Below are 12,088 nucleotides of genomic sequence, written 5' to 3'. Positions count from 1 at the left end.
TTGTAAATCAACAGGACTTAGGACTGACTCACATCCAATTCTGCCACTCCATGGACCATGGAATTTCCCAGGCAAGAATAGTGGGGCGGATTGCCATTTCCTCCTGCAGGGGATCTTCCCAACCCAGGGATGAAACTCGTATCTCCTGCGTCTCCTGCATTGGCAGGTAGATTCTTTATCACTGAGCCACCTGTGAAGCCCTTAAAAACAGTTTTCAGTATTTAAATGTACTGTGGAATATATGATTCTCCTCAGAAGATGGAAAACAGCTTCATTTAAACACCAGATTGTTTTCTCCTCTCACACTGAAACATTTGGAATATGTTTAAATGTAAATTTAATTCTAGTTATTCTTGGCCTAACTTACTTACCTCTAACTCAAAAGTTAATTAGGAAAAAAACAATATCAAAGCCTAAATCCAGCTTCTGACAGAATAATTAAAATCTTAAAAAAATAATTAAAATCCAACTTTGGATCTGTGCTTACTTTGGCCTAACAAAAATATTGATAGTTTCCTTGAGGCCTCTTTCTGATTCCTGAGGCACTTTGTCTCCACTACACATCCTGACATTTAAAATTTCAGAAACATCAAAGAAGAGAGCTAGAGAGAGCATACATTACAAAAAAGTCTGGAGAGGAAAGGTAACTGGCTGTTAGTGAGTGAAAGGGTTGGAACTTAGATGTAGGTTTCCTGATGCCCAGATGTCTACGGTTTTCCCAACAGGCCAGACTTCATCATAAGTGCCCCTTTGATTTGTTCAGTTTTAATATGCATTATTTTTCATGTAAGCAGCTTAGAATTTCAACGTGGAACCGGACTGGGCCTGACGCGCGTTTTGTTTTTCATGGTTTTCTACTTTTCCTCCACATAAAGCAACTCAGAACACAGACTAGACATTCAATTAATACTCATTGAATTAAATTTTCAAATATTGTCACCCACACAGACCCTTCCTCCCAGGTCACCCGGGTGTCCTGGAATTCAATTCGACTTAACCAGAATTAGCATAGACCCAACAGGTTAAGGACTCAATCCCGTAAGTGTTCCCATTTCAGATACTCATCACAAGCAGAAGGATCCCAGGCTACCCACAACTTCTGCTTGACTTTGCTACAAATCAGAGGTTCCCAAGACTCCTCTCCTTGGGCTCAGTAATTTGCTAGCATGGCTCACAGAACCATGGAAAATAGTTTACTTACTACTGCCAATTAATTACAAAAGATATGTGTTAAAGGGTACAAAAGAATAGCAAGATGAAGAGATACTCAGGGAGAGGTCTACAGGGTCCCAAGGGTGGGAGCTTCTGTCTCCACTGAGTCAGGTATACACCACCTTCCTGGCTTGTAGATACATTCCAAGATTCAGAAGCTCTCCAAATGCTATACTTTGGGGATCTCTATAGAGGCTTCATCCCATCAGTTCAGTTCAGTTCAGCTCAGTCATTCAGTTATGTCTGACTCTTTGCAACCCATGAACTGCAGCATGCCAGGCCTCCCTGTCCATCACCAACTCCCAGAGTTCACTCAAACTCATGTCCATCAAGTTGGTGATGCAATCCAGCTATCTCATCCTCTGTCGTCGCCTTCTCCTCCTGCCCCCAATCCCTCCCAGCATCAGAGTCTTTTCCAATGAGTCAACTCTTCGCATGAGGTGGCTAAAGTACTGGAGTTTCAGCTTTAGCATCAGTCCTTCCAATGAACACCCAGGGCTGATCTCCTTTAGAATGGACTGGTTGGATCTCCTTGCAGTCCAAGGGAGTTGCAAGAGTCTTCTCCAACACCACAGTTCCAAAGCATCAATTTTTCGGCATTCAGCTTTCTTCACAGTCCAACTCTCACATCCATACATGACAACTGGAAAAACCATAGCCTTGGCTAGACGGACTTTGTTGGCAAAGTAATCTCTCTTCTTTTCAATATGCTATCTAGGTTGGTCATAACTTTCCTTCCAAGGACTAAGCATCTTTTAATTTCATGGCTGCCATCACCATCTGCAGTGATTTTGGAGCCCAAAAAATAAAATCTGACAGTTTCCACTGTTTCCCCATCTATTTCCCATGAAGTGATGGGTCCAGATGCCATGATCTTCGTTTTCAGAATGTTGAGCTTTAAGCCAACTTTTTCACTCTCCTCTTTCACTTTCATCAAGAGGCTTTTTAGTTCCTCTTCACTTTCTGCCATGAGGGTGGTGTCATCTGCATATAGGCAAGGTCAATTATTAACTGGTTTTTGAAACCCTCTCTCTCTCCAAAATATGGAGGGGTAGGGCTAAAAGTTCCAAGCTTCTTATCATGGTTTGGTCTTTCTAGTGACCAGCCCCATTCATGAGCCCACCAGGAGTTATCTCATTAGAACAAAAGATGCCCCTATCACCCAGGAAATTCCAAGAGATACAGGAACTCTGTGTCAGACACTCTTATCACTCAGGAAATCACAAGGGTTTTTAGGAGCTTTGTGTCAGAAACCAGTCTCAAAGACCAAATATTAGCAGGAACAGGGGAGTAGAGACCAAACTAAATGTATATTTTTTATTATCTCACAACTTACTAATATTTTGGCCACCTGATGCAAAGAACCATCTCATTGGAAAAGACCCTGATGCTGGGAAAAATTGGGGGTGGGAGGAGAAGAGGGCAACAGAGGATGACATGGTTGGATGGCATCACTGACTCAATGAACATGAGTCTGAGCAAACTCCAGGAGATAATGAAAGACAGGGAAGCCTGGGGCACTGCAAGCCATGGGGTAGCAAAGAGTTGAATACAACTTAACAACTGAACAACAATAACATTTATCTAAGTATGGACTTTGAGGATTCCAACCCTGGAAGAAAGATCTGTCTGGATAAAATAAAATGGTGAAAAAAACTGAGAATTGGGATGGAATAGTGCAGAAAGAAAAGCTGAGCAAAGACACATAATCTATAAATCCCTAAGGATGTGCCAGGTATGCAGGTCTTTAACTAAAGTCAGAATAGGCAAGAACTTTGAGTCTCTACTTTGTGTGTTCACTGCTTTGCTTTTGGTGGTTTTCCAGTTTGGGGTTTTGTTTTGTTTTGCTCTGGGTTACTGTGTAAAAAATTCCAACCCTGTTTAAACTAAGAAGAAAAGGAGAATTGTCCCTCTCTAGACGTGGCTGACAGGAATTTCAGAGGCTCTGGATGAGCAAGGCACTCTGGTCACAGTTGTGGTGCCAACTGGAGGCCCAAAAAGACACAGCGAGGTTAGCGCAGGAGAGCAGGCGAGCGGGGAGCCTTGGAAGACAAGGGGCCTCAGAGCTGGCTTAGGCAGGACTGGAAAATCCCATCAGAGGGCTGGTTTGCAATCTGCAGAGCAGCACTGTAGGACTTCCCCAGGGAATTGAATTAGGGAGGTCATTTGAATCTTTCTGCCCGCAAACCGTTAGCCAGGTAACTAAAAAAATAAAAAATAAAAAAATAATCCTATTAATATATTTGCTTTTTTTCTTTGGCATGCTAAAATAGCTGCTGGTGTTTAGTATACTCCTAGACCCAGGAAGAAAGGATTAAATGTTTAAAGAATGTTTGAGAATACATTTTAAAAATCAAAAAGTAAATAGCTTCCTTCCTGGCACATTATTGACCAGGGGATTGAAGCAGGAACCAATGCCTGCGGCCAGCAATTTGTTATGTAAGTGAATATTGAAATGTTTCCAGTCAATAACATTTGGGTAACAAAAGATGCATTAATAAGTCTCTGGTTAATAATATGCTAACCACGTATGTAGCACCTATAAGTAATTAGCAACCTAGGCTCTATAAAAGTTGTAGCTTCAAACCAGTAAAACAGACTAGTCTATGACAAAGTCTCACTGATGAGACACTGGCTCCATGTTGGGGCTCTGTGGTCACTGGAACTAAGATGCAGTTTCTGGGGCTTTTTCTGAACAATGTCCCAGAATCAGGAATTCAAGGCTGCCAGGATTCCACGTATTTCTTCCACTTGCTGCTGTGCCTGCAGAGTGACGCTGCATGGTATGCTACATGTTCAATGTCCCCTTAGTGCCCCTGAATATCTGGGTCTGACTGGGGCTGGTGATGAGAGCCATGAAAATTGTGTATGCTTGCAAGTTCCTTCCTGCCATAAGAATCTTTACCGTATAATGTTCACATCATTAGAAAAGTAGAACCACAGCACTTTAACCAGAGGAAAATCCTGTTGCTCTCTCTCTGTATAGAAGAAATGTTGAAATAGATTAGCAGTAACTAGAAAAATAAATGGAATTCCTTTTAAAAATTTGAGTATGTAACCCTAAAGTAAATGAGCAGATGATCATTTAATGCATTCAGGACGTCTTATGCATTCAAAATAATAAAAATAATATTAAAATCAACATAACAAATGAGTTTTAATTATAACTCTATCCCATTTTATAAATTCGATCATGTTTGCTAGAAGAAGCACTTTTCCTGACAATTTAGCCCCCTCATTTTAGCTGTATGCCCCTGAAAATTCTTTTTTGTATTAAAAGTTTTACAGAATGTATTAACAATAATAAGCATGAAATTACAATGTGTTTTCTTCTATTTCTAGTGAAGATTTTGATTATAAAGTAAGGATTGTCTATTCACCATTCATTCAAAATTTTCTCCCTAATTAAATAAAATGTAATTTCAACCTTATACAAACTAAATTTTAAACCAAATTGTTTTGTAGCAGAATATAAACAGTAAACAAAGTATATGTCCACACTAACAAATTAAGCATCTTGGCAAATAATCACATATTTTTTTAAGAAATAAATTTAAGGCAGGAGATATATTCATATTTCAATCAGAATAATAAATGATTGTTATTTTCCCAAAACTGCTACAATATACCACTAACATAACCAAGGCCTGAAAAATACTTATCAATCCATCTGGTAACCAAATATGTAAATGCACTCACCTGAATTAGTTTTTTTAAGAGATTTATATTTAAAAACTAAATCAAAATCATTAACAGATGTTGATTTGCCTCTTTTAATACACAGAAGCAAACATGAAATGGAAATTTTTCCCCCAAGTATAAAATAACATACCTCCAGTCTTGGAATTTTGTTTTAAATAAAGTTATCCTGAATGGGAAACATTTTAATGTTTAAATAAGTTTTAACTTATTTAAGGTTTGTGTAATTTTGTTTTAGCATAATCAGTATTTTTCAAAGGAGCACTCTTGTGACACAGTTGAGGGTAGTAATAAACTCAGCAGCACCATAACCAAACACAGGTTGCAACATAATAGACTGTAAGATAGTAAGTAGCAAATCAACTGTTTCAGTTTTTAAAAAGACAGTAAGTAGCATAATGACAACAAATCATAATACACTATTTATAATTCTACTCCTCTGCATAACTATTTATTGGCTAATTAAAGTCTCAATTGTGAAAATCAGTTCTGTTATTTAAGTTTAGTTTAGTGAGGCAAACACTGCAGCAAATGCAAAGAAGTAAAATGTAAAAGGAAATATCCGTCATTTAAAAAGCAGCAATTTCTCAGTTTTACCTAAGTTTTATAGCAATGGTTGAAGAAGAATACTCATTGATAAATGTGCTAAATATTTCCTCCCAGGAATGAAGCCACAAATTCATAACCAAGTTTCTAGACCAAATTTCTAGAACACACACAAGCTCTGAAGAAGAAATATGCATCTCCTTTCCAACCGGACATCAGTGTTTTATTCATTTTGTATCATAAGCACACTATTTACACCAAAGTACATGTCTAGTTAGCATCGAGCACCAGGTTTAAAAAGATGTAACAGAGAAGCTCTCTGTTTGAATTCAAAATGCCACAGAAATCACTGGTGAAGTCTAAAATGAAAAACAGCTCTCTCAAATGCCACAGCCAGCTGCTACTGTCCACAATCCGACTCTTTCCAAGAGTAACAGCAGATCTGCAGAAGACATGGCTTAAGTGAGAACATCGTTTCCTAAAAGTGGGCAAAGGGTTTCTAAGGAAATAATTTCGAATTTGCAGGCCATACAGCCTCTGTGACAATCACCACTCCACTCTGCCTTGTGGCACCAGGGCAGGCACTGATGATACATTAATGAATGAATGTGGCTATGAGCCAGTAAATCTTTATGGACCCTGAATATTGGATTTCATACAACTTTTACACGTCATGATATGTTATTTTCCTTTTGCTACTTTTTAGCTTTTTAAAAATATGAAAGCCACCATTAGCTCACTAGCCATACAAAAGCAAGTAGCTGTTTATAGTTCACTGGATTTCGCCCATGGGCTGTAGTTTGTTACAAGTATCAGCAAAGGGTTTCCTTTAGGCTCTGTCTGTCCCTTTCCCCTCCATTTACACAAACCTACAAATTAAATTAGTGCTCTTTAGCAAAGTGGCCCTTTTGCTTCTTTCAGATCTCTGATGCCCAGTTTCTATGTTTTTCCCATAGGTCTCAAAAGCCCAACAGAACAATGGTCAGGATAGACATGGAGTGTGGCCTGAAGAAAGGGGAGAAGCCCTCTTCTTTTGCTTTCAGTCATCTGATCTTCCATAAATGACACACCATCCAAATGTTCATTTCACCATCTATAAGAGGATCATGATTTAAAAAAAAAAAAAAAAAAGGAGGATCATGATATCCAACCACTTGAAAGTATATTTGAAGGTGTGATTTTACATTGAGAAAGGTAGGTAGAGCAGAAAACGCCACATGTGGAGGAGAGTTGCCAAAAACTTGTTCAGAAACAAGGCCTAGCTTGATGTTTCATGGGTAAGTTCCTTGATCATGATGGTGTATGGGTCCCAGGGAGAGAGAGTAAATTTAGTTAAAACTCCAGGGAAAGAAACAGCTAACAATCCCATTGACTGCATGCCACTTTTCATAATTTCCAAGGTGGCCTGAAACATAACAAACACTAACTGAGAATCTTCTGTGTTAAAAGAACAGGAAAGGTAGTATGAGGAGCATAAAAAGGAATAAGACTCAACCCTTAGGCCAAAGAATGTATCATTTATTAAACATAAACATCTATCATGTTATAAAGCAGATATGATTTGTATAAATCAATAGCATTAAGAAGTTATGAAAGAGCCAAAAAAAAAAAAAAAATAGTAGGGGGAAGAATTTCTTAGGAGCTAGATTTAAATAAAGAACAGAATTTCAAGGAGAACAGACACAAATTTGAGAGCCATATACACGTACATCTAGAGTTATAGGATATGTGGATTCTCAAGTCCACCAGATGTTACTAAATTTTCTCCAAAATGCTGTACTTCCATTAACAGTTTGAAACTTCATCCTCACAACAGTTGGTGTGATCACAGTTTATTTTTTAAATGCTTTAGTCAATGTGATGGGTAGAAAAGGATATCTTAATTTCATTTTCATCTCTGGTCCTCTCCTTCTCTTGAATTGCTTCATATGTCTATTTTTATATGAACACAAGGCAGAGGCTGGTCATTCTATGTGGCTGGAACTCAGGACACAGAAAGTACACAGAGGACAAGCCTCCCTCTCTTCTGGAGGTTTCTCCGGGACCTTGGTCTTTTCCTCTCCACCCCATAAATTGCCAGTTTACATCAGCAGATAGGGACAACCTTCCTTTTCCCTCATGAATGTGCCAGGGTAAATTAAAGAGTTTATAAATGAACATGCTTGAAAAATACTGGTCTTGACAGAAACATCTGAAACCACTTCCTCCATTTTTCCCTAAAACTTGGTTTCTGCCCAGTTTAGACCATGGATGGTCAAGGTACCTTAGAAAACACACAAAATGTTGATCCAGCTCTGGAGGCCTGATTACAAATCCTTGGCAGGAATACATCCACTGCTTTCTCATCTCACTGAGAAGGCAAAAAAGTGCAGGAAACATAAATTAGGGAATAAACTTGATTTGCTGACACTCATTAGGAGGGTTTTGCCTTGAAAGCTCCCATGGAAATAAAATTTTAAGGCAAAATTCCTATAAATGATTATAGGAGAAAATGATCATTTTTAACCAAATCCTTGTACAGAGTCTTTCCACGTGAGAATAAAGTGGCAATCAAACAGGAATGAATGCAGTACACAGCAGAACTCTCAGTCAAGAGAACAAAAAGCAGTATTTTCAACTTCAGTTAACACACAGCATCAAAGCTAGGAAAAACTATGGTGCAAAAACTGATTACTGTGATTCGAACAGTACATTCTCTACTACAGTGGAAAAAGTGAAAATCACCACAAGTATTTGTTTCCAAAAAAAAAAGCATTAGTTGCTCAGTCATGTCCAACTCTTTGCGACCCCATGGACTGTAGCCCACCAGGCTCCTCTGTCCCTGGGATTCTCCAGGCAAGAATAATGGAGTGGATTGCCATGCCCTTTACCAGGTGATCTTCTGACCCAGGGATTGAACCTGGACCTCCTGAAATGCAGGCAGGTTCTTTACCGTCTGAGCCACCAGGGAAGTTTTAGAGTGGCTAACATCATCCCAGTAATACCATAATACTACATGGTCTCGAATACAAATGGATTTGTCTAACCCAGTGGTTCCCAATCCTAGGCAATTGTGTCCCTTGGAAGACATATGATTATTTTTCATTTTGAGACATATATCACATTCACACCTGAAGGAGGGTGCTCCGTATCCAATAGGTGGAGACGAAGGATGCAGCTAAACATTGTAAAATGCACTGAGTACTCGCGCACAATAAATAGTTATCTGATTCAAAATGTAAATAAGGCCTGGTCTAATCTATTTCTTCATGGCTAGCTGGGATATATTGGCAAAAATAAGGGGTTAGAGATGATAAGTATTCCTTAAACACCTCCTGTTGAGTAAGCTAGACAACACAGAGTTCTGAAGTTTGCTTGATACTGACATAAAGTTTTCAATTAAGCAATTTTCAGTTGTAATATTTTAGAAAGAAAATGGAACACAATCCATGATTCTCCCTATGTCATCAAGCACTGTACCATCTATATATATTAGCTTACCACATCTACTTATACAGCAGTTCATAATCAAACTGTCTGCTGCTACTAAGTCACTTCAGTCATGTCCGACTCTGTGAGACCCCATAGATGGCAGCCCGCCAGGCTCCCCCATCCCTGGGATTCTCCAGGCAAGAATACTGGAGTGGGTTGCCATTTCTTTCTCCAATGCAGGAAAGTGAAAAGAGAAAGTGAAGTCGCTCAGTCGTGTCCAACTCTTCGCCACCCCATGGACTGCAGCCCACCAGGCTCCGCCGTCCATGGGGCTTTTCAGGCAAGAGTACTGGAGTGGGGTGCCATCGCCTTCTCAGCTCCACCTTTTAAGTCAATATATTTCTGAATTTATATGATTCTGAATTTCCCATGCCCACTCTCCAAAACCAGTCTTCAGATTTCAGCACTGGGTTTTATGTGGTCACTTTCTGAAAAAAAGCATTCATATCTGAAATTTCCTTCTCTGATGTTACAATCCATTAAAATTTTACAGTCCACCTCCAGAAAACTTAAAAGTCAAATTAGGAAAGGAAGATGATTTTGAATGTAAACCTAAATGCAACCACAAAGAGAAGCCTTCTATAAAAAGTAAGGAGTGCTGAGAATGAAGTGAAATAAAATATGCAAAGGCTGAAAAGGTCCCTCTAAAATAAGCAAAACCCTTAGAGGTTATTTTCCAGTAAGTTTCGTTGGGTGTTTCAACAAAGAAAGTCATTTTCCTGGGAATTATTTTTTGTCTCCTTTTCCAAGTTTGCTGAAGGCATTTTCTTGTCTAGATGTTACACTAAAAGATAATTTTAAAGTAATGGAAAAATTTCAATTAAAATTTAAAGGAACCACAAAGGGTTGAGAAACTCATTTTGAAGCCATCGCATATACCTGAGAAAAAGAAAAGTATCCGGTAACTGACAAAAAAAAATCTATCTGAATGCTAAAGTTTCTCAAGCTAACAAAGCAGGTACTGTTTGTTGTTTGGCAGGAATGTAGAAAGATGGGCAACTTACTCCACTGCAGTTTTCTGAAACACAGATGAAGACAAACATATTGCTTACATGGACTGATTGGGTTTTACACCAAATGTTCGGAATGTAGACCTAAAATAGAAATTTCTGTCCTTGTGCTTAAGTAAAATTCAAACAGAAAGAGCCCTATTTACTCACCTACCATAAAAAGACAAAATGATCTTAATTTAAAAAAAAAAAAGCAGTACAGCAGAAGGACATTCAAATACAAGATTTAATTTCAGAGAGCATTGAGTTAAGAGTACAAAAGTGGAAAAGCCCAAGGATATCGATGTGCAGTAAATGGATGCAAAGTATGCTTCCATTAACATGCGGTGAGGTTCTCTTTAATCTTGCTAAATGTAAAAAGTTGTGTTTTAGATGACCTTGACTGGACTACAGACTGCAGTTCCAGCTTCTGAAAACAAGGAACGGCATCAGGCTTAGGGAGAATGTGCCTAAAGGCAAGAGAAGCGTCCCCTCCAAATCCCCAAGGAGGAAAGCTGCCGCCCGGAGGGAGGTATTGGGTAGCCAAGCCATCTTACTGAAAACAACCAAGGTTTTTGAGCGCTGTTTTTGGCAGGAGGTAGGTGTTACCGGCAGCTTCCTGGGGCGCTGGAAGGAATGTGTCACCATCAATCAGAAAGTACACTGAGCCCCGTGTTTAGGTCACAGAGGGAGTACCGCCTCGTCCAGTAAGGATAAATCCTGCCAACTCCAGCCAAAAAGGAGAAAGAAAAGTTGCAGGAAAGGTGTTGGCGCCCAGGTACCTTCAAACCCAAAAGGAAACCCCCAACTTGTGTTGCAGAAAACCGTGCGCTCTCGGGTTCCGGAGAATTCCAAGAGCCCATGAGGGCGGATGCTCGTACATTCCTCCCGGGACCAGCACCGCCCGAGCTCAGCTCTGGGGAAGACCTGGGCGGTGCTGGGAAGAAAGGACAGTCCGCCCCACCCACCTCGGTGGTCCAGGCGGAAAGACAGACTCGCTCCAAATCAACCTCCGCGGACCTGGGAGGGACGGGTCCCCCTCCACCTACTCATCTCGCGGGCCCCAACGCGAAGGGCCAGCGGATGAATGAACCGCAAATCCGGCCCAGCCTCGCGGGACAGGGCGGCCCGCGGGAGCGCTCACCTGTGGGGATACTGGAGGGTTTCTCGGAGTCTGCACCTAGGCAGGGATTCCAGGGCTGGAGAACCAGCGCCACCACCAGCAGCAGCTGCTGCGTCTTCACAGTGCACCACCCCATCTTCGGCCCCTCGAGGGCCCGCGCGGGCTCCGGCACCCCAGCCGCCCGGCAGCGGCGCACTTCTCGCGAGAGCCGGGGACCCCTGGTCCGCCCCGGGTCGAGGACAGCAGGCGGGAGCGGGCGGCGGAGTGTGCGCGGGGGACCGACGGGCGGCAACGCGAGCGGGGCGGAGAGCAACGGGGGAAACTCGGCGGTCTGTGAAGCACAGGACGGCGGGCGCCGCGGGCGACTTATAGCTTCCCCGAGGGGGAGGCGACGGGGCGGGTTGCGCCCCGGCTATTGGCCGCCGGCTGACCCGCCGCGCCGCTGCGTGCACCGTGCGGTCGCCTTGGCTCGCCTGCCCCAGCCCCACGTCTGGGATTGTTTGCTCCACTCCGACCTATTTAAGGAGACGTCTGCGGCTACGTGTGGAGGCTCACGCAGAGCTTCTGGATGGTACCAGGAAGCTTGTAGTTCGGTTTGGGAGTGGGCCTGAGGAGGCGGGGAGGAGACGCCTGCAGTCTGGCCGGCGGGCGGCGCTCCCCGCTCCCTGCTCTGCGTTCCCCGTGACCCGAGCTTCCCCGTAGCCTCAGAGAGTGCGAATCTGTTCTCCTCTGGATTGAGATCCTACCCTCGGGTCAGAAGCGACTACAAATCTCGGTAATCTTGGCTGAGTGGGGCCTCACCAGGCCTTGAGCGCTGAAGATGTACACACCCACACTCTCACACCACACCCCTGTTAACTCGAGCGAGTTTCTAAACCCTGTGAGAAAAAAATAAAAATTAAAATTAAAAAAAAAATAAACTCTGTGAGAGAAAGGCCCTGTTTTTACTTTACTCTGTAAACAGAAAGTTTTTATTGTCCATTGAACATTTCTTCTTCCTCTGCCCGCGCCAGGAGAGCCGTAGACTCTCTCCAGTAATGGCTTGTAA

The 12,088-nt window shown here is 41.8% G+C and overlaps 1 protein-coding gene across 3 annotated transcripts in view; it reads right to left on the bottom strand.

The window, feature by feature from the left end:
• PLOD2 (procollagen-lysine,2-oxoglutarate 5-dioxygenase 2) overlaps positions 1 to 11,256 on the bottom strand; it is a 119,049-nt gene extending 107,793 nt beyond the window's left edge. For all 3 annotated transcript variants that reach the window (XM_068988831.1, XM_068988844.1, XM_068988837.1), the window contains exon 1: positions 11,062 to 11,256. In XM_068988831.1, coding sequence (XP_068844932.1) covers positions 11,062 to 11,176 — 115 coding nt within the window. In that variant the 5' untranslated portion in view covers positions 11,177 to 11,256. The remainder of the gene's footprint in view (positions 1 to 11,061) is intronic.
• Between the last annotated feature and the right edge of the window lie 832 nt (positions 11,257 to 12,088).

The sequence above is a fragment of the Capricornis sumatraensis genome, chromosome 1 (assembly GCF_032405125.1).
Source record: "Capricornis sumatraensis isolate serow.1 chromosome 1, serow.2, whole genome shotgun sequence".
Taxonomy (NCBI): Eukaryota; Metazoa; Chordata; class Mammalia; order Artiodactyla; family Bovidae; genus Capricornis; species Capricornis sumatraensis.
This window is presented reverse-complemented; position numbering and strand designations above follow the sequence as displayed.